This window comes from Camelus bactrianus, chromosome 16 (assembly GCF_048773025.1).
Source record: "Camelus bactrianus isolate YW-2024 breed Bactrian camel chromosome 16, ASM4877302v1, whole genome shotgun sequence".
Lineage (NCBI taxonomy): Eukaryota > Metazoa > Chordata > Mammalia > Artiodactyla > Camelidae > Camelus > Camelus bactrianus.
Genome location: NC_133554.1, coordinates 55,096,557 through 55,124,026, shown reverse-complemented (window position 1 = coordinate 55,124,026; position 27,470 = coordinate 55,096,557). Strand labels below are relative to the sequence as shown.

At 58.7% G+C, this 27,470-nt stretch overlaps 4 protein-coding genes across 13 annotated transcripts in view; 1 reads left to right on the top strand and 3 right to left on the bottom strand.

Annotated features, from left to right (window-relative positions):
- RECQL5 (RecQ like helicase 5) overlaps positions 1–21,604 on the top strand; it is a 32,996-nt gene extending 11,392 nt beyond the window's left edge. For all 3 annotated transcript variants that reach the window (XM_010950761.3, XM_045513580.2, XM_045513579.2), the window contains exons 9-20: positions 17,065–17,283; positions 17,522–17,621; positions 17,757–17,793; positions 17,923–17,981; positions 18,068–18,141; positions 18,474–18,567; positions 18,821–18,955; positions 19,263–19,804; positions 19,963–20,053; positions 20,275–20,499; positions 20,729–20,798; positions 20,890–21,604. In XM_010950761.3, the coding sequence (XP_010949063.2) occupies positions 17,065–17,283; positions 17,522–17,621; positions 17,757–17,793; positions 17,923–17,981; positions 18,068–18,141; positions 18,474–18,567; positions 18,821–18,955; positions 19,263–19,804; positions 19,963–20,053; positions 20,275–20,499; positions 20,729–20,798; positions 20,890–20,990 (1,747 nt within the window). In that variant the 3' untranslated portion in view covers positions 20,991–21,604. The remainder of the gene's footprint in view (positions 1–17,064; positions 17,284–17,521; positions 17,622–17,756; positions 17,794–17,922; positions 17,982–18,067; positions 18,142–18,473; positions 18,568–18,820; positions 18,956–19,262; positions 19,805–19,962; positions 20,054–20,274; positions 20,500–20,728; positions 20,799–20,889) is intronic.
- On the bottom strand, positions 2,186–3,468 carry ERLN (endoregulin). Of its 2 annotated transcripts, XM_074343692.1 has the most exons (4): positions 3,402–3,468; positions 3,248–3,319; positions 2,599–2,951; positions 2,186–2,479 (listed from the first exon to the last, which is right to left on the bottom strand). In XM_074343692.1, exon 4 carries the CDS (start codon positions 2,471–2,473, stop codon positions 2,297–2,299), a length of 177 nt encoding a protein of 58 aa, XP_074199793.1. In that variant the 5' UTR covers positions 2,474–2,479; positions 2,599–2,951; positions 3,248–3,319; positions 3,402–3,468; the 3' UTR covers positions 2,186–2,296. The 2 variants fall into 2 exon arrangements, with proteins under 2 accessions (XP_074199793.1, XP_010949062.1); XM_010950760.3 differs by lacking the exon at positions 2,599–2,951 and having other exon boundaries at positions 3,402–3,467.
- SMIM5 (small integral membrane protein 5) lies at positions 8,247–15,174 on the bottom strand. 3 transcript variants are annotated; one of them, XM_010950759.3, is made up of 3 exons: positions 14,769–15,174; positions 9,009–9,164; positions 8,247–8,529 (listed from the first exon to the last, which is right to left on the bottom strand). In XM_010950759.3, the coding sequence occupies exons 2-3, from the start codon at positions 9,133–9,135 to the stop codon at positions 8,420–8,422; spliced, it is 237 nt and encodes a 78-aa protein (XP_010949061.1). In that variant the 5' UTR covers positions 9,136–9,164; positions 14,769–15,174; the 3' UTR covers positions 8,247–8,419. The 3 variants fall into 3 exon arrangements, with proteins under 3 accessions (XP_010949061.1, XP_010949060.1, XP_045369539.1); XM_010950758.3 differs by having other exon boundaries at positions 9,009–9,169; positions 14,769–15,163; XM_045513583.2 differs by lacking the exon at positions 14,769–15,174 and adding an exon at positions 11,663–13,015 and having other exon boundaries at positions 9,009–9,169.
- Positions 21,605–21,606: 2 nt separating the features above from the next.
- MYO15B (myosin XVB) overlaps positions 21,607–27,470 on the bottom strand; it is a 30,528-nt gene continuing 24,664 nt past the window's right edge. For 4 of the 5 annotated variants that reach the window (XM_074343687.1, XM_074343688.1, XM_074343689.1 and 1 more), the window contains 16 exons: positions 27,309–27,463; positions 26,786–26,889; positions 26,573–26,636; positions 26,406–26,478; positions 25,941–26,017; positions 24,531–24,607; positions 24,312–24,427; positions 24,125–24,219; positions 23,945–24,022; positions 23,721–23,817; positions 23,409–23,554; positions 23,148–23,263; positions 22,766–22,899; positions 22,450–22,583; positions 22,220–22,360; positions 21,607–22,067 (listed from right to left, as the gene is read on the bottom strand). In XM_074343687.1, coding sequence (XP_074199788.1) covers positions 22,008–22,067; positions 22,220–22,360; positions 22,450–22,583; positions 22,766–22,899; positions 23,148–23,263; positions 23,409–23,554; positions 23,721–23,817; positions 23,945–24,022; positions 24,125–24,219; positions 24,312–24,427; positions 24,531–24,607; positions 25,941–26,017; positions 26,406–26,478; positions 26,573–26,636; positions 26,786–26,889; positions 27,309–27,463 — 1,667 coding nt within the window. In that variant the 3' untranslated portion in view covers positions 21,607–22,007. Of the gene's footprint in view, positions 22,068–22,219; positions 22,361–22,449; positions 22,584–22,765; positions 22,900–23,147; positions 23,264–23,408; positions 23,555–23,720; positions 23,818–23,944; positions 24,023–24,124; positions 24,220–24,311; positions 24,428–24,530; positions 24,608–25,940; positions 26,018–26,405; positions 26,479–26,572; positions 26,637–26,785; positions 26,894–27,308; positions 27,464–27,470 lie in introns of those variants that run through there. The other variant, XR_012499645.1, reaches the window with a different exon arrangement.

Here is a 27,470-nt window from a genome sequence, read left to right as displayed (position 1 = left end):
GGAGCATGGAAGTTGGTACCCCTCTACTTTTCTGTGGAAGGCCCCAGGAACTCTGGCAGTGTGCGAATTTGTTGAGTATTTTGGGTGGGCATCCACCCACCCTACTCTACTCACTTCTGGAATGGCTGGCCCTGTGAGTGACTCAATCCCAGGTCACGTCACCGGTTCTGAGTCATTGGCATTGTGGTCATCAAGTGTCCCTGACAGACCATTGGCTTCACTTGTGTAGTGGTCACTCTTATCCCAGACCCATACAAGGCATGTGGCCCAGCTCATCTCTTGGCAGGTGGGGGCGGTAACGTGCTTGGAGAAAAGTCAGCTTTTCTAACGTAACACCACCTGCCCCCTTGGAACTCACTTGTTTATTTGATCTGCATCTCCCAGTGATGGGGGCCATGAAAGAACCTGATTGCTGCTCAGTGACAGACAGGCTGTGGCAGGGCAGGTCCTGGGCACGAGCAGCTGTGAGCACAGTGTATGAGGGACATCCACTAGCATTCTGGACAAGCTGGGCCCACTTGCATCTGTGTAGCCCTTTGGTCTAAAAAGTTCTTTGATTCTCTGCTCTCATTGGTCAGATCTCGTTGGACAACCCTGTAAGGTAGACGAGGCAGAATTGATTGCTTCAGACTTAGACATGAACAGACCACAGTCCAGAGAGGTCATGGTCACAGAATTCACAGTAGGACAGATGCCACTAATCCCCCATCTCCCAATTTTCAGTGACATGCACATTTTCATACACTCGTGCCATCTTGGTTTATGCAAGAAAAGATTCTTGAAGCATGGAGCTGATAAAGTGCCTGGTACAGGCGTCCAGCAGATGTTTGGGGGTTTTCCTCTGGAAACCAGAGAGGCACTTATTTGGACCACATATTTCTGATTACCGCCCCCTATTCACCGAGGAGCTGGTGGCTCCTGGGCTGAAGCTGTTCACTTCTCCAAACTCTCCCCTTTGGCCCCTGTAGCAAGACCGCACCCAGCAGAGGTGGTTGGCACCCTTGCCTACAGCCATTGACACCAGAGCCCTTTTCAGACACTAATATAGTGAGTTGTTAAATTAGGCCTTCTTAGGTTCCTTGAGTGAAGTGCTCGTAATGAAAAGGGTAAGTGTCCTTGTAGGTTTCAGTCCCCTTTGTGGAAAATCACCCTGGCTGGATTCTTATGTGGGATGAGTCTGAGGTTCTGTGGGGCTGTCTGGAGGGTTGGTTGTGCCAGGCAAGAGGACGGGTCCTCCCAAGGGCCTCTGCCTTCATTCCTCCTGTCTTATACCAGGGAGCTGGTGCCTCTCAGTGTGGCAGGGGTCTGGGCATCCTGTTATCCCTTGTGCGGCCTCATCTCTCCTATCTCACTTGCTACCTGTGAGGATATCAGATCCCAGGACTTCTAGGCCCTGGGATGGAGTGAACACACAGGTGTGGCTGGATTTGAAATTGCTCTTTGAGTAAAAGGAAATGTTCCTTCATTGCATAAATAGCATACAGTGTGACGGCAAAGTCCCCTCCCCACCAGATATGTGCCCCTTTTCTAAGAATAGCCTAGTTTGAGGCTGACGTTGAAGCAGCTGCTTGCGAAGGGAGGACACCTGGCAGCAAGGGACAGGCCAGTGTCGTGGCTTTGGCAGAGATGGGTACATTTCTACAAAGGCAGCTTTGTAGGGTCTGGGGTGCGTGGGGGCTGTGGGACCCTGTGAGGGATACCTGGACATCATTGGGACCAACAGAAAAGACACTCGGGTCACATGAATGAGGCCAGGGTGGGGCATCCGGTGGATTTCCTCTCCTGTCTGCATACATCTACTTTGTCAGAGCGTGGCTGTGAACAGCATTTGATTATTCATGACAGGACTCTTTATCTCTTTGTGTAAAAAGGAACAGTAATTAGGTTCAAAGCAACCTCCAGCCTAGAGGCCTCTCTGCACCTTGTCTGAGACGGAACAGCCTTGGTTTAGGCCTAGATTGTACTGGGCTCTGTCGTCACCAGGCTGGGGAGCCAACAGCCTAGCATCTCTCCATTTATCCATTCATTTGCTCATTTGTTCATTCATTCATTTATTCAACCAGCAAATAGTGATTGATACTGACTCTGTGTGAGGCCCATCAGATATGGGGGTGCATGGTGAACAGAAAGACCATCCCCTCCTTTTTGGTGCTTGGTCCAGTGGGGAAGACAGGCACTTATCAGATAATCACATAAAAATGTATAATTCCAGACTTAAAAGGGCTTTGAAGAAAAGGTACGAGGCGTTTTGAGAATGTATAACAGTGACCCCCTTCTTGGCCCACAGGAAGTCAGGTCACAGCCCTTCACAATGGTTGTCCCTGTCAGGCGGACATAGTAAACCAAATATAACAGCGAAAGAGATGAGGAACAGGACCATGGTAATAAATAAGATGATCACTACCAGGCCCCCCTGGTCCCAGGGGTTCAGCCAGAAACCATTCCAGGTGTGCTTTGTTAGCAGTTTGTCCATGTGAACCTGGAAAAGTCAGGATAGAGGCCCTGAGTACAGGGGCTGCTCCAAGGCCCCACCCCAGGCCCTGCTTCCCACTTCCCCAACTTCACCCCTGGCGCAATCTCAGAGAACATCCAGCCCACCTCTGCATCTAGTGAACACTGAAGGGTTGTTGGGCTGGATGCCTCCTGAAAGCAAAAATGGGCTTTCCTCCTCCACGGAAGCAGAAGCAGGGACTGGCACCAAGTGGCGGAGGGGTGGGGTCCCCATCCCTGAGACCTGCTCAGCCAGAATCTAAAAAGCACCACTATAGGTCCTTCCTGGTTTTCCTGTCTCAGTTGCCAGACATTTGGGAAGCATTTTGAGAGATCAGCATAGGAGCCAGCGAGGAGTGGACTGACTCAAGCTGAGATCGCAGCAGACGGCCTGAGAGGCAGCTGAAAGCAGAAGGACTAATCTTGAAATAGCTGAGATCGACAGTCTGCGAGCCTGTAGCCTGTTGAAGGGAGTAAAGGTGGAGAAGGAAGGAGTAGTTACCGGGTTCTGCTCTTAACAGTCCTCTGTCCTAAGAGAGGGCGGATCAAGGTAATCCTTCAGGCCCCACGCTTTGGGGGGCCCGAGCTGAGGCCACCAGGTGAAAAGAGTCACACCCCAGGGAAGTAACTCTTAGGAGGAAAAGGTGGTCACATTGCTGACTGGCCCTGACCAGACCTCCTTGCTGTCACCAGAGTAAACAAAGGTGGGCTAGCCGTTGCCTAGCAACCGCATTCCCTTTCAGCCTTTCACACTTACCCCCTTGGCTGTGCTCGGCTCTCCTGTGATGCCGTTTGTGGGGACTGCTCAGAGTGCTTGTGTTGCGGTGTCCTGGATGGGAAGTCAGACTTGGGGTGGGTGGGGGAAGAGACTGGAGCCCGGGCCCTTGCCCCCAGCCACCTGGTCACCTCACCTGTGGCTGGGTCCTGCCCCTCCTCTCAGTCCAGATGACCTGTCCACCGAAGAGCTTGGGAAGTCAGGCCTGGGGCTGTCGCACATGGCTGCTCCCTTCCCGTGGTGCTGGGTGAATGATTAACTCCAGCTGCAGCTGGTACCACCTGGAACTGGCCTCTGGGTGTTTATCACCATTGAGGCCCCAGGTTCCTGTGGAGGCCTAACTTCTCCCTTCGTGTCTTTGCCTCTCAGGCCCGGCCTCAGCAGCTTCATGTGGGTTCCTCCCCGCCCCCCGTGTGATAGGGTGGCTTGGAGTGGGAGTGGGGCCTGTGCCCTGCTGTGTGAAACCCAGTGGCCGCCATTCATTCTTTGAAAGATAGAATTTGAGTGCCCGTGGCAGCCAGGAACTGGGCTTGTCACTGCGTTTCTAGTTGTGAGCAAGAGAGGCAGGCCCTGCCCGCCCAGGGGTTACATTCCAGGGAGCCAGTCCTCAACCCTGCCTGTTAGAATCATCTGGGAGCTTTCCTGAACGCCTGTGCCCAGGCCCCACCTGGTAGCCCAGGATGTGTCAGAGCCCCGTGCTTGGTACAACGCTCTGGGCGATTCTGATGTGCAGCCCAGGCTGGAGGAGACGGGAGCAAGCCCTTCTTACCGTCCTGGCTTAACTGACCCCTGACTTACCTGCCGCTTCGCATTTCCTCGTGTAAAACACACTGACTAATGCCCTTGGCCCGCTGAACCCTCCCAGCCTGCGGGCTGGTCTCTAGTGCACCCTTGTACTTCCTCTCTGTCAGTTTAATTGGATGCTTGTCAAGAGTCAGCTGTTTGTTCCCAAACCTGTTCTGTGGCGGCTGTGCTTGTTATTCTGATTACATAATTGCACTTAATATTACACAGAAACGGAGCAACAGTAAGAGCCAAAACCCCAGTTTTATAGCTGGGAAACAGGCACAGAGAGGTTAAGTAACTTACCCAAGGTCATATAGCTAAGAAGTTACTGCACTGAGGTTTGGGCCCAGCTGTTCAACTCGGCTGTGCAGGCTGAGCTCTGAGGCTCTGTGCTGTACCTCAGAGTGAGTAGAGAGGGCAGATCTCTTCCTATATCTATTTGACCACCTTGGAATCATTTTGGAATCACTCAAATAATATTCCTGTCAAAAATAGTTGTGGACAAGACAACCGCGGACATTTTCTAAAAATCCAGGAGGATTTCACACTCAGGTTTCTTTGCAGATGTCTTTAAGTTCTTGTTCTGCTTGAAAGAAATCAAAGTTAGCAAGGAGACAGTTCAGGAACTCGGGTCAGCAAACGCACACGCAGGGAAAAGACGTTAGCCCTACGTCAGAAAGATTGGCCAAGGCATGTGCGTGTGTATCTCCATTTAAAATGAGAGGCGTGGAGAATATATGTCTCGTGTACACAAACATTGCTTTTATTGACTTTTTCAATTAACTGCTGGCCCTGATTAGAAGATTCTTCTGAAATGATCAAGGAAATGATATGATGGGAAGGGGTGGAGAATGCTGTTGGTGACCCTAACATAGCCTGGCCCAGGGGCTGAGGGGACTCCCCTGAAAGGAGTGATGTTTAAGTTGAGATGTGAGGATGATGTAAGAGTTAGAATTAAGGGACAGGCAACTGGTCCTAAGGACAGTCCCAAGGAAACTTTTTCTAAGGAAAGAATTAATTTGTCCTCAGTTTTCTCTGGTCTGGAATTTGTTATTACCCACAGGCAAATATATCGTGAAGATTTTTATTGTAGATTGCTTTTAAATCTTGATATTTGGGAAAACAGATTTAGGAGAAAACTGTTTTGAATGCTCTCTGCCAAATTGGCTAATGAGATTCTTGCACCAGGTGGCTTCACTGCGGTTTCTGGTAAGCTGTAAGGTATAGACAGTACAGTGCACGGATCTGAAGTGTGGAGTGAAACCCTTGTGAGGAACCAGGAGACCACAGTCGTCAGTGGTGGAGCAGAGGTCACAGTCAGGGGAGGCACGGGGGAGCGGGGGAGATCAATGCTGAGACTAGCTAGGATGCTGCAGCAGTGACCACAGGCAGACTGCTGGTGACTTGGTCCATGGCAGCAGGGTGGCGGAAACGAGAGGTGTGGCAGCCAAGGTCAGCCAGACATTCTCTGGGGCTCAGACAGCCTAGTGGCTGCCCCTTCCATGGCCACCACTTGCCTGTACCTCTCGGTTTATTCTTTCCCACCCTGGGGGAATTGCTGCCTCCCCTCCATGCCTGTCTTCCTGGAGGACCCGGTCAGCATGTGTCAGACTGCTGTCGTGCTGCAGCAGACCTGTTTGGTTAAACTGAGCGTGACTGGAGCCTGGCCTGACAACTATGGGGAAGCCGTCAGTGGCGGGGCTCGGGGTGTACCAGTAAGCCCTCTGAGGGCAGGGACAGAGTCTTATTTGGACTCAGCAGTTAGGAACTGACTGGCCCAGAGGAGGAAAACAGGAATGAACTACCAGTCAGCCTGTCAGTGCCCAGGGCTGCCCATGGTCCCCACATCTTGACAGCTGGATCAGGGAGCCAGCTTCGTTTCTAATAAAAAGGCTCAGCCGTAGCCACCCTCAGGGAGGGTGTTCTTGATGCTGATGAAACTTGCTCAAGGAAGAGTCACACAGGAATCAGGAGCATCTCCTAAACGGAGGACCCTCCAGCCAAGTTGGTGCTGGGACTGGAAAAGGCAGGGCTTCTCTTTCGGTTCCTCCCACCTTCCCTGTGTTTTTCTTCTGGGAGGAAGACCTAGCTGGGCCCCACTCCAGCTCTTAACTCTTAGGCCACACCCACTTATAGGGAGATATTTTGAGATGGAGTTTGGGGTGTGGCTGTTTGGGATTTAGGGTTGGTTGACTGGATGGTGAAATGAGAGCCTTATCAGTACTGCAGCTGGAGGCCTGGGGCCCAGGGTGTGGTGAGCGAGGGCTCTGGAGCCAGACAGGCGGGGCCCAGAGGCTGGCTCTGCCACTTTTTAGCTGATTGAATTTAGACAAGTTTCCTAGCATTGCTAAGGCTCAATTTCCTCATCTTTAAAATGGAGATAATAGTGGGGGTGGGTATAGCTCAGTGGTAGAGTATATATACTGAGCATGCACGAGGTTCTGTGTTCCAGCCCCAGTCCCTCCATTTAAAAAAAAAATGAGTAAATAAATCTAAAAAAAATAATAAAGGGGGGATAATAATGGTACCTATGGCAGTGAGGTTGTTGTGATGATTTAATGAATTTATCTGCATCAAAACGTGTAAGTCAGTGCCAGAGTAAGTCCTCAGGGACCTTTAACTAGCTTTACCATCGCCTTGTTGTCATCATCATCTTTATGCTGAATCCCATTCTTTGGTGGTGGTCAGGTAGAATGGGTAGAACGTATAGACAGATTCTTGAATTTCTTTTGTTTTGTATGGAGGCATTTCCCCTCTGGGTCTTAAACCCAAACCAAACCTGTCAGACAAGACCCTGGATTCCAGGAAGTGAAACCAGCCAGAGAGAGCGCTTCTCCTGCCTGTCGGAGATGGCCGGGAGGCAGGGGCTGGCATCCCTTCCCGAAGACGCGCTGTTTTCTGAGTAGACGGGGCTTTGCCCCCAGGCAGCCAGAACAAAGGCCATGCAGGCCTAGACAGCAGAGGTGTGCGAAACACAGCTGGCTTTGTGGCTCTGGGGGACCGGTACAGTGGGGGGGGACCGGTACGGTGGGGAGGTACCGCGCCAGCCTCTGCCTTCCCCACCCTCATCCCTGGGTTGTAGCTCTACCTGGCGAGTTCTCTGGAAGAGGAAGCAAACTGAAGGGATGGAGGCAGGGCAGTGTTGCACATCAGTGGGCTCGGTCCTTAAAATGCATCCATGTTGCTCTGGATCGGCCTTCTGTTTACAGAGGCGGGTAATGACGGCAGGTCTGCGGAGCTCTTAGGATATGCCCAGCACTGAGTCCAGTGCACGACGTAGGTCATCTCGGTTTATCCTCGCAAGCTTACCCCCGGAGGTGGGTACCAGGATTAGCCCCATTTCACAGGAAAGGAAACATGGCATGGGGAGGTCAAGTCACTACCCTGCGTTCACATAGCTGGTGAGAAGCAGGGTGAGGAGTCGAACCCAGACAGCTCAGCACACACTGGGGAAAGGGCAGAGGGGCCAGGGTACAGGTTATGGATAGTAGTGGGGCCTAACCTCTCTGACTGGAAGTTTGGGAAGACCCAGTGGCCTGAGCCTGCTAGGACGGGGTGTGCTGGCCAGTTAATGGCAGTGGTGACTGCTGAGTGGCATTCCTGAGCCCAGCACCTGCCTGGGGCAGATGCAGCCTCCGTCATGGCAGAGTGGGTGGCTGGAGGCAGAGCTTGTCGGCAGCTAGTGCTTGGCAGGAATTTCCCTTCACCCCTCCCCTGGTTCCGTGGCATTCCTGCCTGCCTGTTTTCTCAGCTTTCGTGGGCACAGGGAGAGCAGAGGCCTGGAAGGGACAGTCCCTGGCCATGCCTCCGGAATTCTGGCACGTCGCCCTCCCGATGCTGAGCCCAGCCCAGGGAGTCTGACACCACAGAAACACATAACCAAAAAGCTTTTATTGGGAAAGAAATGGGCAAATCCTGGAACAGAACACGGACATGTCCCCACTGTGGGGGAAGCTGGGGATCCAGGAGCTCTTGCACGAAGTCCTTCTGGTGGGCCTGCTCCTCTTTGGTGTGGGAGCCCCAAGGCCAGCTCCCCACACGTGCGGGCTGTTCTCCACCCAGGAATGGGGACCCTGCTGCTGTGTTTTGTTAGAAAGTACAGGAAGGCAAAGAATCCTCAGTGGTTTCCTCAGTCTCTGAAATAGTCGACTCCTCCTCGGCACCCAGTGTTCACCGGCAGATGAGGGTTTTGTGGCCGGAACGGTCCTGCTTTCCTTGATGAGGCTCCAGGTATCAGTCAGTGTCCGGGTTCCTGGGCCAGGCCAGAGCTGGGGCCTTGGATCTTTGTCTTGAGGGGTGAGGGCTGTAGGGCCAGGCTGACACCCTGGGTCGTGGCTTTGGCGGTCTCCTCAGTTGTCGCCCGGTCCCTCACCGTGGGGTCATGGGGCCCACCTGGACCTTCCTGCCTCTCCGCGCAGGGCAGCAGCACTGAGTGCAGCAGTAGCTGCCGGCTATCAGCAGCAAGAGCACAACGGTGGCTGGAAAGTTGGGAGAGAGCAGAGCACAGGAAGCACAGAGGTGGGGGAGAAAAAGCGAATGCCCACCCTGCTCCCGAAGAAGCCCCTCTTGGGGTGTGGAGGACCTTTGCCCAAAGGTCTGGCTTAGTGGTCAGAAATACCCGAGGATCTGAGAGGTGCTGACTGTCCCCATGCCGGCCCCCAGGCCCTGACTCCCTGTCCTGCCTCCTCCGCTGCCCAGAGCTCTGCTCCCTTCATCCCCGGGTGGGGGAGCCGGGGGCGCCTCTGGGCCCTGGTTCCCAGCACCACCCCATCCCTAGAGCATCATGTCAGAGGATTAGGGGCAACCCCATGGCTTCCCCCAAGGACGTCTGCTTCTCCTCCTCTGCTCCAGGGGACCACCCAGCCACCTCCCCCAGCCCTCTGGCTAGCACCGTGGTCTCTGCTGGATGCCAGGAAGAGCCATGGGCGCTGAGGAGACCCTGGGAGCCCCAGCTTACCTGTGAAAATGACAATGACCGAGAAGGCCACAATCTCCACGGGCTCGGCCTGGGGCAGCCTCTGCAGCCTGAGCAGCAGCCTCTCCCCGATGGCATGCATCTCCTGCACGAAGTTGGCAGCGGCCATGCTGCGCCAGGCTCCTGCTGGGGTTCCTCCTGAGCTGTGCGAGCAGAGAGAGGACTGAGTCCCCACAGAGCTGGCCCCAGAGAATCCGCCCTCTCATGCACCCCAGCCCGCAAAACAAGTTTGTCAGGTCTCACCCATCACACTCCTGGTGGCTCATGAGGGAGGAAGGAAGCTGGTGGGCCCCCCCCTGCTCGGTGGTGGCCCTCAGCCCCAACCTGGCTGGCGCTGCCCAGGGCGAGGGACGCCTGAGGCCCCGCCACAGGGCTGCTTGGCAGAGCTGGGCACAGGAGGAATCTGTTGGTCAGCCAAGTTTGGCCACGGTTTCTGACCTCACTGATCCTTCCTTTGTCTTAGACACCACTCCTAGGTGTTGCCAGGGTGTCTCGAACAGGCATGGCTCCTCTGGTGGCCCTGGGTCATTCAGGACTTTGGGTGCCTCCCCAGGTTCCCAGGCAAGGAGATGGGGCTCCAGGATCCCAGCCTGGTGTCCTTGCTTTTCCTCACATGTGGGGACAGGAAGGTCAGGTGCTCCTGAGAGCAACCTCATGGGGGCACCTGGCCGGGGGCACCTGGCCAGGGTCAGCTGTAGGTGAGAACTGACTGGGGAGGCATCTTAGGTCCCCAACCTCTCCCACCAGCTCAGTTGCTTTACTTATACGGTGTCCTCCTGTGAGAAGGTGGAGATGACACTGTGTGTTTCTTCAGTTTTTGCTGAGGGGCCCTATGTCAGGACGGGGTCAGGTGTCTCAGGGCGGGTTTAGCTTGGTCCCCACCCCTACCCCTTGCTGGCTCAGACCTGCCCCTCTGGCCTGTCCAAGAGAGTCCCCTCCACCCCACCAACTCCATCCCAGTGGCAACTCAGCTTGCCAGGCCCCACGACCAGGAGCCTCCTTCTGTCATGCCCGAGGGGCCGAAGGTGAAGGTCCGGCTGAGTCAGTGAGTTGGAACATGTTATTCAGACTTTCTTTCTCCTCCTGCCTCCCTGGTGAGCACGAGGGAGCCGGTGCCTCTTCAGAGAGGGACCAGGGACGGCCTCATGCCAACCCCTCCTGAACCTGTTCACCGAGGCAGCTCTAATCCAAGGGCGCGTCGCAGGCGGCCAGAGGCCTGTGCCGGACCTTAGGCTCTAATTACTGCTGCCTCTTCCCTGGTCTCAGCCAGGCAGGTTCTCCCCGAGATGGCTGTGGTCTGTGGAGCTGGTCACCATGGTGCTGCCGCCACGGCATAGCTGCCTTAGAACTGCCTTGAAGGTCATTTGCGGAGTCTTCTACCCCACACTTGGCTCCCTGCCCTCCCTCTTGTGTGCGGCCTTTGCTTGAGGTGGGGAGCCCCACCCCATCCCTTCTCAGGTAGCTCTGATCTCTAGAAGGTGGGACTGCCTAGTGACCTCATAAGTCCCACCCGTGTCACTAAGGACGCTTCCGCCCCCTCCTGCCTCCCAGTCCTCTGGGACCCCTGGCAGCTGGCGTGTGAGCCTCCCGCATCTCCTTCTCCATGAGACAACTGCTCTCGCTTGGCCAGCTGTCCCCCACAGGACAGCGTTTGAATCATCCTGGATTTGAATGCTGCTTGCCTCCTCCTGCATTTGAGACATGGACGAGCCCCTTCGTCTCTCTGAGTCTGTTTCTTCTCCTCATTTTATGTGAAGATGAGATGCCTGTCTTTCAAGGCAGTTGGGAGGGCCGAGCACCTGGCAGCGGAGAGCAGCAGTGGGCACAGGGCCTGGCTCCGGGAGTGCCCAACACATGTGGCTCCCTCCAGGTGGGGTCTGGCCAGCACGGGAGAGTTGAGGTGGCCTTTGGGGACAGTCGCGTCCCATGTACACTGTCGGTGCCATCCCCCAAACACCTTTGGGGAGTTGCGTCTGCATCCTTCGTTCCCAGGCTGTGTGTGGTGTGTGAGGTGAAGGAAGGTGCTGGGTGAAAGCTGGAGATGAGGAGCTGTGATTTTAGGTGGTGTTTAAGGGGTCATAGGCAGATGAGGGCTCCTTGGAATATTAGATGGTTTCCTGTCAAAGGGGGAGTTAGAGCTTCCTGGCTTCTCTCACATCCCACCCTTGGGTTATGGTCTTCCTGCAAAGGAGATCAGGATTCCAGTTTTCAAATGTACTAGGAGGCACAGGATTCTAGAACACCACAGGTCATCCACTCCTGCCTCCTTTCTTTTGCTTATGGGGAAACTGAGACCCGAGAGAGGAAGGGACTTCTCTGAGGTCACACTGCAGGACAGGAGCCTGGCCAGTGCTGCCCTTGCTGTTAGCTGGGCAAGAGAAGTCAGCCCAGGAGCAGCCCGCCGAGGGCCCCGCCTGTGTGGTGGGCTCAGCACAGGGACCAGGGCTTTGTGTGATCAGCCCTGCCCCACACTCCTAAGTCTGGAGCACAGCTTTCATCACTCACCAGACCACACCTGCTCTTCAAGAACCACCTGTGACTTGTCACCAAAGGAACAGTCTTGTGTGTGTCTTGGGTTCATGAACTACTTCTCCAGCACAGGACCCCTCTCCACTAGTCACACCAAACAGACTTACCCCTCCGCCGACCAGGAGAGCAGGCTCGTACAGGGGAGTGGACCCCTCCTTGTTCTGGGGCCTCCGGGCATCCCACTTCCCGGGTTTCCAGCAGGACCAGAGCCCGCCTGCTGCTCTCATTCATGGAGTGGGGGCCAGTGGGCTGACCCAAGCCCTGGGCTGCTTTTGCCCTTCCTTCTTCGGCTACACTTGGTTTGGTTTTTCAACCTGGTTGGCCCGGTGCCTGTGTTGCCTAATGTAGCCATCAGAGACACTCCTTGAAAGAGGAAGCAGTGGAGGGCGGGTGGGCAGAGGGCTTTTACACCTATGTCCATCACTCCCAAAGGCCCAGGAGGGGTTGCAGAGGGGGCGCCTCCACTTGTGAGTGAGAGGTGGCGTGGATGCAGGTCAGTCCGAGGGGCGTGATTTCTGGAGCAGGGAGGAGGAAGGTGGGGCCGAGGCTGAACCGCTGTGCAGGGGAGGTGGGGCTTGTTGATCAGAAGCTTCGCCTCTGAAGTCAGCCATTCTCCAGGGGTTATGAAATCAGAAAGCTGCAGACTCAGGCCTGGGGGACCCGGGCCTCACTGTGGGAAGTGTGTCGGTCCATGAACATGGACGCCATGGGCCTCTGGGGACCTGAATTGGCCAGCTGTGCCCAGCCCTGGGGACTGACCCAGGGCTGCTCACTGGATCCTCTCTGCACCAGGAACAGGAGTGGGGCTGCTGGACATGGCTGTTCGCCCTCAAAGATTGAAGCCGCCTTTGCTTTTCCGTTGCTGTTTTGTCATCGCCAGCTTGGCCTTGAGGAGAGCCTTTGTGGGGACTGTGGTGGGGCTGGAGGGGAGGGCGGAGGCACATTCCAGCAGGTCCCAGGAGGGCTTCCCAGCGGGCTATTTAAAGCGAGGCCAAGGGGTGCTTGATGCCTGGTGCCCGATATAACCGGCAGTCATCAGGTGACCGTGTGGCCTGTGCCCCAGCTGTTGCTCTGTAGGGAGCCCTAAGTGTTCCCAGCTGTGGCCTGGGGAGCATGGGTGCTCTGGGGCCAGCTGCCTCTTGTCCCCTTTACCTTCCCAGGTTTGGAGGGAGGAGGGCAGGGAAGCCTAGTGGGGGTACTGATAATTCTCTATATGTTTCCAGTCTATCTCAGGTCCACCACATTCCTCTCAAACTGTACTTCCTACCTGCGAACCAGGGAAACCAGAGTCCTCCCAACCCCATGCTCAGTAGTGCCTGGGTTAGAAGCAGCCAGAGCAACTGGTGGCTTCTCCTGGCCCGGCTGCCTGCATGGCCCTTCCCGGAGACTTTGGAGGGTGCTCCTCCGCTGGAGTGGCAGCCAGCGGAGGGGGAACATGAGCCGGGCCGAGGGGAAGGCTGGCAGAGCTGGAGGGACTAGAAAACATGCCTTTGCGTGGCATCTCCTGGCACAGAGAACCTTGAGACAGAGCAGGCAGGCATCCGCAGGCTGGACAGCTGCCACTCTGAAGCGTCCCTGTTTCCTCCTTGCAAAGCTGATACTCCAACTGCAGCTGCCTATGGAAGGATGTGTTGTGACTGATAAGAAGCTGTTGATGGCTGAGGGCCCAAGGGCTTCTTGCCCTGCCCCTATCTTGGTGGGTTTTAGCCACCCCAGCCCTCAGGGCAATGTCTTGTTTGAGAAACAAAGAGAATGAGGCATAACTCAAAGTAGTGGGAGATTTGCGGGGTCCGGAGGCCTGACCAGCAAGGCAGAGACGCTCGCTGTGCACTGTGCCGAGCCTTCAGCTGCCCCTTCCTGCCTCGGCCCCCACTTGCAGTGGGAGGTAGACACTTGAACGCTCAGCGGTTCCGCTCCCGCAGCCTCGTAGCTTTCCAGGACAGGAGGAGGCACGTCCTGCTGCTGCTGATTATTCGTGCAGCCCCAGAAGCTGGGCATTACCCTTCTGTCCCCACATGGGCTGTTTGGGGGACCCCGTCCACCTGTGTTCTGTGAGTGCAGGGACTCTGATCCCTGCCTGCCTGCCTGCCTGGGCCATCTTACAGATAAGGGTAGCCATCAGGCCTGACCTCCAACACAGCCCGGCATCTGTCCCCTCTCTTTGCCATCACTGCCCATGGCCACAGGACCTTTAGTCTCCCCAGCCACCAACCCAGGCCAAATCCCACAACTTCTGCTGAACCAAGAGCCAAGAACCAAGAGCCAAGCTTCGGCTGATCCTTGGTTTCTACTTTAACCTGGGGGGTTTTGTTTCTAAGTAGCTACTAGCTTATTTGCTTTGGGGAAAACATCTGGGGGCCGGGGAGGGAGACTTTGACCCTGGCGTGAGGACAGGGAGGCAGGAGGAGTAGGCACCAGCGTTGGTTCCCGGGACCCTGCCCCAGAGGGCCGATCTCATTGCTGCCCGAGGAACCATCTTGGGGTCAGCAGTCCGGTGGTGAGGCAGAGGGCAAGTACTGGGGTGGGGCAGTCCCTCCCCCAGCCTCAGTTCCACTGCTGTTGCCTTCTCCCCGACTCTGGGTTTAGAGTCAGGCCCTCATACTTCTGGTGCAGCATTCAGAGAGATTTGGGGGCTCTCAGGGATCCAAATGGGCCCAGGGAGGAGCACCTGGGCCTAGCCCTGAGCGGAGAACACCTGGCAGTGAATGGGCCCAAGGCCCCCACCGGAGGTAGCAGTCACTGCTCTTGTCCAGGACATAGGTAGGCAGAGCTGCCGCGGGTTCTGCCACATCCTAGGGGGTGTGAACTGGTCGGGCAGACCCTGCCCTGAGCCTCCTCGACTGGGAGAAAGCAGGGACTCAATCAGGGAGAAAGGGAGGCTCAGTGGGCAGGCGACAGCTCTCCCAGGCCAGGCCAGCCAAATCCCTTGTTTAAGCCCCCTGAATAGAAAAAGCTTAAACTGACTTGCAGAGTAAGCAGGCACTCTGAGCCCCTCTGCCATGCCTGCTCAGCAAGCAGGGAGGAACCACCCTGAGCAGAGGGCTGTAGCCTCAGCCTGCGGCCATGCTGGGTCCCAGCAAAAGAAGAGGGAGCCTGGGTTTGAAAAGGAGGCTGTCCAGAGACCAACCAAGTGTGGCCCCCTGGACCCTCCTCTCTGTTCACAGTAGACTGTGGCCCTCTGCCCCCTCCTCACCTGTGGCCCGCACCACTCACCTGGGAGCTCAGGTGCTCGGAGCCCGGCAGCCTCTGAGCGCTTCTCCTCCGCGCCTCTCCACCGCTCACACCGCTTCCTTCCTTTGCTGACGCCTCTTTCCTGACCCACGGCCGCTCCCTGGGTGCCTCTGCCCAGCTCAGCGGAGCTCCTGGCTGCTGACAGCCAGCTGCTGTTACGGCCTGGGTTTTTTTGTTGTTGGTCGTCCGGGAGATTCAAGTGTCAAATTACAAGGGGCGGCCACTGAAGTGGGGAGCCAGTGCCACCGCTGCCCAGCGCAGGCAGGCGAGGGAATCCCTGCTGGGAACTGGTCCTGTGGCTTCAGCTCCCTGCCCTGGGAGGTCTGCACGTTCCTCCTCTTCCTCTCCTCCCTCCTGGCGGGTGTGTGCTAACCCGCCCGCCCGTGGGCTGGGCCTGGGCTGTGAGCTGATGAAAGAGGAGGTCGGCTCTCATGTTCCCTGGCAAAGATGACCCCTGGGAGGTTCCACCTGAGCACGGAGTCAGGAGGGAGGGGGCCCACAGCTCTTCCAGCTCTCTGCCCTCTGCCTGGCCCTCAGGAGGGCCTTTGGGCTCAAGTCCCTTGACCACCCCAACCTGTCCCTCAGGCGACTCCCTGGCAGGTCCCTCCCTCTGCTTCTCCTAGGAAAGAAAGTAAATAGTGGGGAAGCTGCTGGACCACCCAAGCAGTCAGCCCTCTGGGGAGGCATCTTGGGGAAGAACTTGGGAGTCCCGAGTGACTTGGGAGTGGCCTGGGCTTAGCCTGCTAGGGGAGGTGCCTCATGTTCCTTGGCTCAGGAGGAGAGGACACTGCTGATCTTCTTCTTGCCAGAGTGTCTGCTGGGGCTGTCTCCACACTCCTGGCCCAACTGTTGGGGACGGGCTCCAGAGCCCAGTGGCTGGCGGGGCTGTTTGACATTTGGCTGGTCGTGCCACCCCAGCAAACCAGGCTGTGCCCGGAGCAGGACAGGAGGCGACCCCAGCCCGCAGCTGTCAATGGAGCCCTTTGAGTGTGAGCACAAAACCCTAGTGAGTCAGGGCTTGGGGGAGGGTGGGGGGAAGGAAGCCAACCTTGTGGCCACACCACTTGGATGCCAGAGGCTGGACAGGCGGCTACTGTGCCGTTGCACAGACTTGGGCAATGGAATGAGTTACACATCAATTTTAGGTGTGGCAGGAATAGCGCCCTCTGGTGGCCACTGGCCTCCTCCAACTGTTCTCCACTCAGCTGAACAAGGCAGCCAGCCCGCACTCCCTGTGGGCTGTGTCACCATCGGTTCTGGTTCCTGGAGCCTGTCCCTCGGGGTCTCAGCTCCTCAAAGTGTTTCCTGCAGCCCTGGGCAGTGCTCACATTGAGAGGTCTGTCTGGTTAGAGCAGTGACACCAGCTCTTGTCTTTGGGATGTGGTGCCTTTACAGCCCTGCCTCTGCTCCAGCATCTCCCTTGGGCTCTCCCACCCCAGGACACATTTCTGTTGCAGGAATGACTATTTGTAATGGCCGATAGAGATGTGGGCCCCCACCCTGGCCTCTGCAAATGCCTCTGAGCCTTGGGGGGGGGTGGGTGATCACAGGAGGGACAGCTGCAGGCTGGCAACCCAAGGGGGCTGTGGCCGGGTCTCCTTGCTGCCCCCACCAGTGCCTAGCATACAGTGCCAGCCCTGAGCTGCCTGGTTCCTGCTCTCACGCAGGCCCTGGGACCTGGGCTGTGTACACTGGGCTGGGCAGAGGCTTGTTGGGGACAACAAGGAGGAGGTCACCAAGAGACAGAAGCAGAGCCACGTTCCTCCCCTCCCAACCCCTCAGAAAAGAGTGAAGAGTAATAACATCCCTTTTTCTGTGCCAGACTCTGCAAAGCGCTTCAGAGCCTCATCTCAGCCCTCACGCAGCCTTGTACCGTGCTGTAGGCGGGCTCCATAGGCTTCAGGAGGTCAGATAGCTTTCCCCAAAGACACAGCCTCAGCAGCAGTCAGGGTCTGCACCCGGATCCGTGCTCTTCACCCCACTGCCAGAGGACAGAGAGGGAGCTGGGCCCAGAGGAGTACCCCATGGAGAAGCAGGACAGAATGGGGTTCGTGCCCTGGCTCCTCTGGACACGTGTTACATGACTGAGAAATCTCTTTCACCTCACTGTCCTCACCTGTAAAATGGGCACCCCAGTGATGCCTGGTGAGGCTCGCGAGAGATGCCTGCCACGGGGCCGGCCCCGTAGCAGTGCTCAGCCTGTGTTTAGGGACCGGGTGACTGGACGCTGGCCTGCCTGGGCCCCTCACCCTCACCTGTGCTGTGCTGCCTGCTGCAGGTGCCGCCACGCTGCCATTGCCAAGTACTTCGGGGATGCGCCCCCCGCCTGCACCAAAGGATGTGACTACTGCCAGAACCCTGCGGCGGTGCGGAAGCAGCTGGACGCTTTGGAGCAAAAAAGCAGCTGGAGCAAGACCTGCATCGGGCCCTCCCAGGGGAATGGCTTTGACCCTGAGCTGTATGAGGGAGGCCGCAGGGGTTACGGGGGCTTTAGCAGGTGAGGGGCCATGAAGCCAGGGGCCCCCAACCCACTGAAAATAGTCTGGCCTTCTCTCCTTGGTGCCAAGGCCAGACCAGAGGTGACACAATGCCATAGTTCACCCCCCAACTCCACGGGCCACACTGGGGCTAGGACTTTAATGTTGCCCTGAGCTGCCGGGGCCTTAGAGATATCACTGTGCAACGGGAAGGCAAAGCCGAGACCCAGGACTGCTCACACCCAGCCTGTCCACTAGGTACGATGAAGGTTCTGGAGGCAGTGGGGACGAGGGCAGAGATGAGGCCCACAAGCGGGAATGGAATCTCTTCTATCAGAAGCAGATGAGCCTGCGCAAGGTGAAGGGGGCAGGGGCTCAGGGGGTCCCAGGTGGCCCCCCTCTTACCCCCTCTTAGCCCTGTCCCTGGTGCTGGACTGGGAGCTGTCTATCCAAGGGGCAGGATCCCTGACCAGCCCTTCATGTCATCTTCCAGGGCAAAGACCCCAAGGTAGAAGAATTTGTACCCCCAGGTCAGTAAGAAATGTCCCCAGGAGCCTGTGGGCTGTCCCCAGGGTGTGGAAGGAGGATGCCTTATTGGGGGGCAGGGGTTGGGGGGCGCCAGAGAACAGAAAGTGAAGTGGACGGACCTCTCCCCCCAGATGAGGACTGTCCCCTGAAAGAGGCGTCTAGCAGGAGGATCCCCAGGCTCACCGTGAAGGTAAGAGATGGGCAGCTCCTCACACCTGCCCCCCTCACACCTCCGCCAACGTGAGACTCATGTGACCAGTTCCCTCCCCTGTGCAGGCCCGTGAGCACTGCCTGGGGCTTCTGGAGGAGGCTCTGAGCAGCAACTGCCAGGCCGTAGGTTCCACTGATGGGTGAGTGTCATAGGGGCTGAGGAGGGCTCCCCAAGCTCCTGTTCCTTTAGAGACCACAGGAACCCCAGCTCCCTGGCTTATCTGGGTGCCTCTCCCCAAACTGTGACCCATCCTGCTCCCAGGGGGTGCGGGAGGCTTGGCTACAACTGAGGGGCTACCAGGAGCTGCCGAGGGACAGTAAGCCGCAGAGCGCCCAGACAGTCCAGGGTGGGATCCCTGTGCACAAGGCCATTCCCACCAGACCCTGAAGCCACCCCCAGGGTCCCCAAGGAGAATCTGACAGGGAGGGGCCTCAGGCCCACCTGATGCCTTGATCTCATTCCTACCCTCAGACTTGACTTCCAGGCTAAGGCTGTGGAGCTGGAACACGAGATATTTCAAAATGCCAAGGTGGCCAACCTGTACAAGGCCAGCGTGCTGAAGAAGGTGGGCCCTGGGCAGGGGTGGGTGGGACATGCTCCAGGTGGGAGAGGCAGCCCCCCCAACTCATGGGGCCACTTATGTTGGGGGAGCCCAACTTCCCACCTTTGCCTGCTGGAAGTATTTCTAGCCGACCTCATGAGGACTAGAACTTGTCCCGTGTCCAGTTGCCTGTAGCCATGGGCCACAGAGCCCACTTGTGGAAAGCCTGGGCTAGGGGCTAGCAGATGCCACAGCGTTCCCTCCCGTCTCTGCCCAGGTGGCTGAGATCCACAGAGCCTCCAAGGCTGGGCAGCTCTACGTCGTGGGAGGTGGTACCAACAGCCATAGCGCCCAGGCTGAGCCCCCAGAGCCCACCGAGTACGACATCCGGCCGGCCTCCCAGGTGTACTCGGTAAGTAGCGTCCCGGTGTCCACCGCAAGCCTGGGTCCGGGAGAGGCCGCAGCCCCTTGCTGCCTTCCGGCATCACAGCCCCAGCCTTGAGTGCTCTGGGGCGGGCAGGCCCTCGAGCATCACTGCTCTGCTGGCTGTACCTCTGCAGCGCCCACAGCTCTTCTCTCATCAGCCTGACCCCCAAGTGTTGTCCTGCCCAGCTTCTCCCTCCCCCACTCCTGAGAGCCCCACCGGCATGGCCACACCCAGACCCACCAGCAAGTGCCCTTGAGGGGCCTGTGGTCAGAAGCCTCTCTCCTCTTCACAGCTCAAACACAAGCGGGTGGGAGCCGGTTTCCCCAAAGGCTCCTGCCCATTCCAGACGGCCACTGAGCTGATGGAGAAGACGCAGGCCAAGGAGCAAGACCCCCAGCCTGCGCAGGGAGGCAAGCAGGAGCCACCCAGCCGACCCTGTGGCCTCCAGGATGAGGACCGCAGTGAGCCCCTTCCTGGGCCCAGAGGAGAGGTCCCCGGGAGCAGTGCTCATTGTGGGGGGCCCTACCCTGAAAAGAAGGCGAAAGGCCCTTCTCAGGGCAGTCCCTCTGCCAAGGCCCGCGTCACCAAGAAGCAGCAGCTCCTGGCTGCAGCGGCCCTCAAGGACTCTCAGAACATCGCCCGCTTCTTCTGCCAAAGGGCTGAGGGCCAACCTCCAGTCACTTCAGCCCCAGGGGCAGAAGGTGCCAGTCCCTCCTGTGGGGAGGTGCGGGGACCCCTAACAGCCCCAGAGGAGTGCACAGGGGAGGAGGATGGAGCCATGGGACATTTGGCTGCCCACCCCCAGACGAAGGAGTGCACCAGGGAGGAGCCAAGGTAAGGGCATGGGCAGTCCTGGAATCCTCCGGAACCACCTTTGCTAACTGGGCCTCTTAAGCTCAGGGCCTCTTCCTGTGATGGCCTTTGTTGGGCGGCCTGGGCTGAGGGCACAGCTGGTACCTGGAGCTCTGATGCCTGCTTTCCCCTCCGGCCAGTGTCTGCCCACTCAGAGACCAGAGGCCCCCTGAAGGCCAGCCCACCCCAACAAAGGAGACCCAGAGAGGCAAGCGGCTCAGACCCCAGCAGGTACAAGAGGGACGAGGCCATGGGGGAAGAAGATTCCTGCCTACAGGCTGCATCTGCTCCGCTCTGGGTTAGGGGTTTGGGAAAATCATCTTTTCTTCCCACATCCCAGGGGCAGATGGGCTGGGCCAGAGGGAGCCAGTGGGTGCTGAGGCTTAGTCTTCCAGGAGGGGGTGCCAGTAACAGGGAGCCCAAGAGTGACCCTCCACTGTGGCCCTGCCCAGGGGAGCCCAGAGAGCCAGGCTCAGAAGAGGCCACGCTCCGCTGCCAAAGCCTCCATCTTAGCTGAGACTAAGGGCAGCATCTCAGCCAGCGATCAGGGCACCATGAACTCCGCGGCCCAAGGCTCCTGTCAGCTCTCAGCTCCTGGCATCTCCCTGAAGGAGGCTGCGAATGTTGTGGTCAAGTGTCTGACCCCTTTCTACAAGGAGGGCAAGTTTGCATCTAAGGTAGGGAAGGTGGGTGGGCTCCGCTCCCTCCTGGGCTGGGGACACGTGGGTGCGGTGAGGGATAGGGAGGGGGGTGTGAACACCAGGACAAAACAGGGTGTAAGCAGGCCAGCCCTGAGGCCCACAGCCCCTCCCTGGGCTTGCCTTTCTCTTGGATCACGGCTGTGGGTCGCTCGGAGGGCAGGGCAGGGGTCTGTGCTTCCTGCTCCTCTTCACCCTCTGCCTCCAGGAATTGTTTAAAGCCTTTGCCCGCCACCTCTCACACTCACTGACTCAGAATCCCTCTCCAGGAAGGAGCGGTGAGTGCCAGCATCACTGGGTTGGGCGATGCTTGGGGAGGCCCCGCAGGGAGGAAACTGGCTCTCACGCTCCCTTACCCTGAATCTGTAGTGAAGGAAGAGGCCCAGAACGTTATCAAGCTATTGTTCCACGGCCGGGCCCGGTGTGAGAGTGAAGCTGACTGGCACGGCCTGTGTGGCCCACAGAGATGACCGACGGCTGCCCGACAGGGCTGGTGTCCTCCCCGGACTCCACCACGGCCCAGCCTAGCCTCACTCAGGAACGGGGAAGGTGGGCGGCCTGCTGCCACCAGGGGCGTCGTCTGTTCTCAGGCTCCTAAGCCCCTTCCAACCACACCTTGCTTTGGAAATGGGCCTGGACACCTCCCAAATCAAGGTCAGAGGCCAGAGTTCAGCCCACCTTTATTTTTGCTTGCAAAGCCTGAGGTCCTCTTTCTCCCAGCCTCCCTGCCTCTTCTGGCCCTCGTGGCAGGGTTTTCTGGGCCAGATCCCCAGGTTAGAAAGTGGCCGGCGGTGTGGCTGCTGCCAGGGGAACAGAGGGAAAGAAGGTCTCTCCACCTCTTGTACTTAACAGATTTTAAGCTGGGGGCCAGACCCACTGGCCCAAAGCCTTGGGGCCTACTCAGGAAGAGCCCCTGCTGGCCTCAGGTCTCCCTTAGGCCTCCAGTCCTGCCCAGGCGCAGAGCTCATGAGAGGGGCCACAGCCAGGCCCCGCCCAGCTTCTGGTCAGGAAGGCCAGGCCGGACTTAGGCGTTTACCTGAGGAATAAAGCCCTGGCTGTCATGACACACACTCACGCACACACAGCCCGGTTCTCTTGCGGTTTTATTTCCTCAGCAGCTGCTTCTCCCCAGTCTGGGCTTGTGCTGATATTGGGCCAGAGGCCAGGTGGGCATGTCCCCCGGAATGGGCAACATTGACACCTGGGCCAAGTTCCTGCAGCCCCACCCCAGGCCAGGTCCACCCCAGAGGGAGGCTTGCGACTCTTCCCCAGCTGAAGTCACTCTAGCAGCCCCAGCTTCGTGGCCGCCATGTGTGTGGGCCAGCTGGGCGGTGCTGCGGCAGGTTCCAGAACAGCCAAGTGGCAAAGTCCAACCCCAAATGGCCTGAGAGCACCCAAGGGAGACCGTCCGGGTGAGACTTGGGCCAGAGAGGGTTCCCGTCCCCATCTCCGCCCCTCCCCCAGTCCTCTTGGGTAAAGCTGGGCCACTAAACCGAAGGCGGGTCGCCGGCCAGCAGGAAGGTGATGGTGTGCTTCAGCTCCTGGGCCTGCAGGGGCACAGGCAGGTGCGGACAGGGCTACCAGCCAGGCGCCAAGCTCTGCCCCCTCCCCGCCTCCCTGGAGCCGTGGGCATCGGCCTGGCCCCGGGCACACCAGGCCCGGGTGAGGCACTCACCGCCGCCTCAGGGCGTGCACTCACCTGCGGCAGCTCAAACCAGATGGTCTGGGGGCTGTCAGCCGAGCCGTAGTTGAGTTCCAGGCCGGGGGACCCTTCAGCCTCCGCTGGGCTCAGCAGGTGGAGCTGCTGCAGGTCCCTCAGGGCGATGGAGCAGCGCAGCTCCTGGGGGCACAGGGACAGCAGCGCTCGGCCCCCCTGGGGGAGGTGGGGAGGGGCGAGGGGCGGGGCGGCCCTGGGGTGCCCAGGCCCACCTGGGAGCGGGGCTCCATGAGGATGAGGTGCTGGCGGCTCAGCCCCAGGAGGCCGGGTCCGGGCAGGCCCAGCTCGCTCACCCGCAGCACCACGAAGACCGTGTAGCCGAAGAGGGGCAGCACGCTTGCGGCCTCTGGGGACAGAGGGCTAGGGCAGGAGTTCTGACCGCCGGGGTCCTGGGACCTGCCCTCCTTCTCCCCCGGTTAGAGGAGAGGGCAGGGCAGATGGAGAAGCTTCCTCAGCACCCCCAACCCTCACCCCTTCCTTCCTGGGCCTCCCGCCTCAGACCCAGCTGCCCCCTTGCCCCAGACCCACCGATGAAGCTGATTTGTGCTTCCCGGGAGCTACATCCTTGCAGCTGCCTCAGTTCCTGGCCCGTCAGGCTCTTCATGGTGGCCATGTTCACCTGCCATTGCAGCTGCTTTGGCAAGTAAGCCAGTAGGTCTTGCCTAGGACACAACATGGTCAGTCAAGGCTGGGCATACAGCAGGTGCCAAATAAGTGAACAAGTGGCTATTTTGAGACTGGGGATCCAAACACATGAATGAGGCGTGGGCCCTGCCCTTGAGGAGCATGAGGTGGGATGGGGGGCAGGTGTACACAGCCCTCCTTTGAAGGGCCATGAAGGATGCAGGTGGCCATGACCTTGGAGGAGGGAGTCGGGGGTGACAGAAGGTGTGGCCACGTTCACACTCACTCTGAGGGGGGCTCCGAGAGCGCCCTGCTGAGGTGCTGCAAGGCAGCCAGCCTGGCCAGCTGGGTGTCTGCCTGGGCGCTGACCAACAGCCTGCCCTGCAGGTAGTCCTGCAGCACCTGTTGGGGGGCAGTGAGAGTGCAGCTGTGCCCCAAAGCCCCTTCCTGCCGCCGGCCCTTCTCCTGAGGGGAGGGACTCTTCCTCAAGCCACAGCCCAGGCCTGACCGGCCAACGACACAGCAGCGTGGGGCCAGGTGGGCTGACCTGGCCGTAGTGGGTGCTGATGTATGTGGGGTCATCGAAGTGCAGCCGGGTCTCCCAGCTGAGCCGCCAGCTGTGCAGGCTCACGTCTCGATCCACCACCACGTTGCTGAGGTACTCCTGGGGCCACAGGGGCCGCACCAGCTCGCCTGCACCGGGAGCCCAGGTCCACAGCCCGCCCTGCCGCCCAGCGCCAGCCCCGCCCACCCCCGCGTGGGAACTGCCTCACCCACAACCACAGGAGGGGACCTGGCAAGGAAAGTTCCCTCCCTGAGTCCAGCTGGCCTTGCTTCCTCCCCGGGGCAGGTGGCTCACCTTCCCCTTTGATGAGGAAGAGGGCAAATTCCTGCACTTCCTGGGGGTCCCTGATGCCCATCTTCCCGCACAGCTCCTCCAGCACTTCTGCCGCCACCTGGGCATAAGGACAGGGCCGTGATGGGGGGCTGAGGAAGGAAGAAGACTGGGGGGGGTCCCCAGAACTGATGCCCATGGCTTTTCCCTGTCTCTCCCCAGCCCCTCCTCTGTGGCCCCGAGCTCACCGTGAAAGTGTGGCTGTTGGTCTTGTAATCCACACCCCCAGGCAGGTGAATTAGAAGCAGGTGGACTACTTGTCCTTTCTGCCAAGGCAGGTACAGGGTCAGTCCACCAGTGGACAGTGGCCCCAGCTCCCCCCACCCAAAGGGAGTCCCAGAATGCCCAGCCGCCTGCACGCCCAGTACCAGGAAAGCCTTCATTTCACTTGGAGAGGGCAGCTGCCGGCGCCCCCCATATTTGACTGTGCGCTGGAGATGTTCCTGGCTGCTTTGGGCCAGCTCTGCAGAGAGGAGCCAGGCTGGGGTCAGGAGCATCTCCAAACCCCTCCCCAAGCAGCCGAGACCCCAGCCAGGAAGCCGCTCCTACACTCACCTTGGTTCAGGCTGGAATCCTGCAGAAACTTGGTCACATAGGGCATCAGCGTGGTCGACGGGGGAAAGTAACCTGTGAGGAGGCTGAGGAAGCGCCAGCCTCGAGCACAGGGTTTCCTGCAGGGCACAAAGCTGGGGCTTCAGGCCGGCGGGACCACAGCACCGTGTGGCCCCAGAGGGGCCCTCCCTCCACCGCCCCCTGCCCATCCCCCACACTCACGGCCGCGGGTGGCCTGTGACCTGCTTGATGACCTGGCAGTAAATCTCATCCCTGAGGTCCTCCTTCTCCCGGCACAGCTGTGGGGACAGGAAGGGCAGGGGGAAGTATACCGTGTGGTGGAGCGAGGGATGGCATCCAAGAGAATGACTTCTCTGAAGTCAGAAATCCTGCTAGTGGCTCTGGGCTGAGGGCCAAGTCCAGGTGACAGCCCCCGGTCATCTCTCGGTCTTCATCACATTCAGCTTAACAGCATCTGCACAGCTGGTCACTCTCTTAAGTCCCCATCTTGACCGGATTCCAGGCGGCACTTGGCCCTGTCCTTCCTCTGGTCCCTCCGACTTCGTTATCCCTGCTGGCTCCCCTCGTCTCCTTGACCTCTAAGGGCTGTGGGCCCAGGGCCTCTGCGCTTGCGCCCTGGTGATCTGTGTCAGCTGCTCCTGTCTGCTGAGGCCTCCAGCCCAGACTTCTCCCTTGAATCCCAGACCCTCTACTTGGAAGTCTGGCACTTCAGACTTCACATGTCCCAAACAGATTCCTCCACCAAGCCAGGCCAGACCCACTCCTCACTCAGGCTTCCTTTTGGGGGCCCACTGTTGGCCTGGCCAACGCCTCGGTGTCATCCTTGGCCGCGCTCTTGCACAGCCCAAGCGCACATCATAGCAACCCTGCTGCTGGGAGTCTTTCCTCTCCCCTCTGCTGCTACCTCCAGGCCCGGGCCGGCACCGAGTCTCACCTGGGATCATTGCCATAACCCCCTCCTTGTCCCTGAACCCCCAGGATCACAAACAACAGCCAGAGCGACCCCACACCATGTAAGCCACATCTCTTCAAAACCCTCCAGTGGTTTCCCATCTCGAAAAATCAAGGTCCCAACAGTGGCCTACAAGGCCTGCCGCGACTAAGCCCCACTGTCCCCTCCAGTCCTCACCTGCTACTCTCCCCTTTGCTCGCTGGGCTCCAGCCACACAGGCCCTGCTGGTACTGAGGCTCACCCTCTCATCAGGACTGTCGCCCCTGTCCCTTCCTCTGCTCACGTGCCCTGCCTCTGATGCACACGTGTCTCACTTCCTTCAGATTTCCACTCCAGTGTCATCTTGTGACCAAGCCTCCTGCACTGTGGCAGCCCCTCCCCTGCTTTATCACTCTCCACAGCACTCTGCCCCGGACATGTTGCATCTTGGTTTACTGTCTCCTTTCACTGGATTGTAATCTTGGTGGGGATTTCGCCTGCTTGGTTCACCACGATGCCCCCAGCATGTAATAGGTGCTTGATAAATATTTTTGGATGATTTGAATGCCTGGTGACCAAGGGACAGGGGATCCCATTCAGGCCCAAGCAGGAGGGCAGGAAAAGGGCCCTCAGAGCTCACAGTCTGTCTCCCCCCAGCTTCCAGCACACATAGCTCTTACCTTCAGCAGCTCATAGAGGAGATCCAGCTCATCCTTGCCTCGGGGCTTGGACTGGTCCCCCATAAACTGCATCAGAGCTGCGGGCAGGATGAGAGGCAGAGTGAGCTGGGTGGGGGCCTGGCCGTGGCTCCTGCTGACACCATGCAGGGCCCTCCCATGCCATCTTGCGCCTGGCTCTCAAAATGCACGAGGGTTAAGCAGAGCAGCAGTCTCAGCTTTACCAGTGAGGAAATGGGGTTCTGTGGGCTACACAGAGCACATAGCCAGCTGGACCCACCGCTGCCTTCCAGCCTGGACTCCACACAACCCACAACCCCTTGAGCCTGAGTAGAAGTGGGTAAGGGCCATGGGGTTACAGGGACCACCAGGGAACTTCCCTGAGTTGGCAAACTCAAGGAGAAAAGCGACCAGGCCCCTGGGTCCAAGGCGCTGCAGACGGGGAGCTAGGATGCTGTGGCCACTCACCTTGGAAGCTTCCCACAGCCTGCCTGTTCATGTCCTCGTCACTGAAGTTGATGAGTGATGTCTGGATGGGAGCCTGTGGCCGGAGAGGCTGGGCTGCGGGTCTGGGGTCTCGGGGGGGCCAGAGGACAGGTCTACTGGCCTGACTCCCCCCTATCTGTCCCCCTTACCTTGGTGTACTGCACCAGGGTAGCCGTGGCCTTCCTCTCAGTGCCTCTACCTGTCTGGTCCAGCCTGAGGGACAGAGGGGAGGACAGCCCTACTTGCTCCTCCATCCCAGGCTGGGTAGGGAGGGTGCGAAGAGCCTCAGCCTGGTGGCTCTGAGCAGGGAGGCCCACTTCAGGGAGACTGAGGATGGACGGGCATGGGCCCAGGGCACTTACAAGGTTTGGGGCTTCCGGAAGTAGCGCAAGGCAAATTCCTGCATGGTGTAGTCATGGGAGTCCACAGAGGGGGACAGGCTGGTGGCCAAGTTGTCACTGTGTGCCTGGCTCCAGGGGTGAGTGGGGCTCTTAGGAGCACAGGAGACCTGGTGCCACCCGAGTGCCCACTGGCCTGTCCAGAGGCCCTGCCCCAGCCCCCCAACCCCAGCCCAACCCAAGAGGAGCAGGCAGAGCAGCAGCAGTGAGCACACCACCAGAAGCTGGGAAAATCAAGAGCTGTTTATTGAGCATCTTCTAGGTGCTGAACTAAGTACCACGAGGGACACAGGAGAGGTATACAAGGAGCCCACAGTCTTGCTGGGGAGACAGGGCAGGAAATCGGGAGAGGGCAGAGAGGCAGCATCATCAGACCAAGCGCTGCCCACCAGGCGGGGGGTGGTCCTCGGCCGCTCTGCGGCGATGGAGCACTTTGCTTCCTCGACTCCTAGTTAGGCCTCGCCTTGGCCTCTCCCGTCTCCCTCACCTCCGACGCCCTACCCCACTCTCCGTGCTGCAGCTGGCTCTTGTGCTGGCCGCTCCTCTGCTCGGTTGAGAAGGAAATGTCTGGAGCAGCAGCCGGCTGCACTATGTCAGCAGGGAAGAGTCCGGAACGGCCCCCGGTGGAGCCAAACTGCCAGCCTGGGAG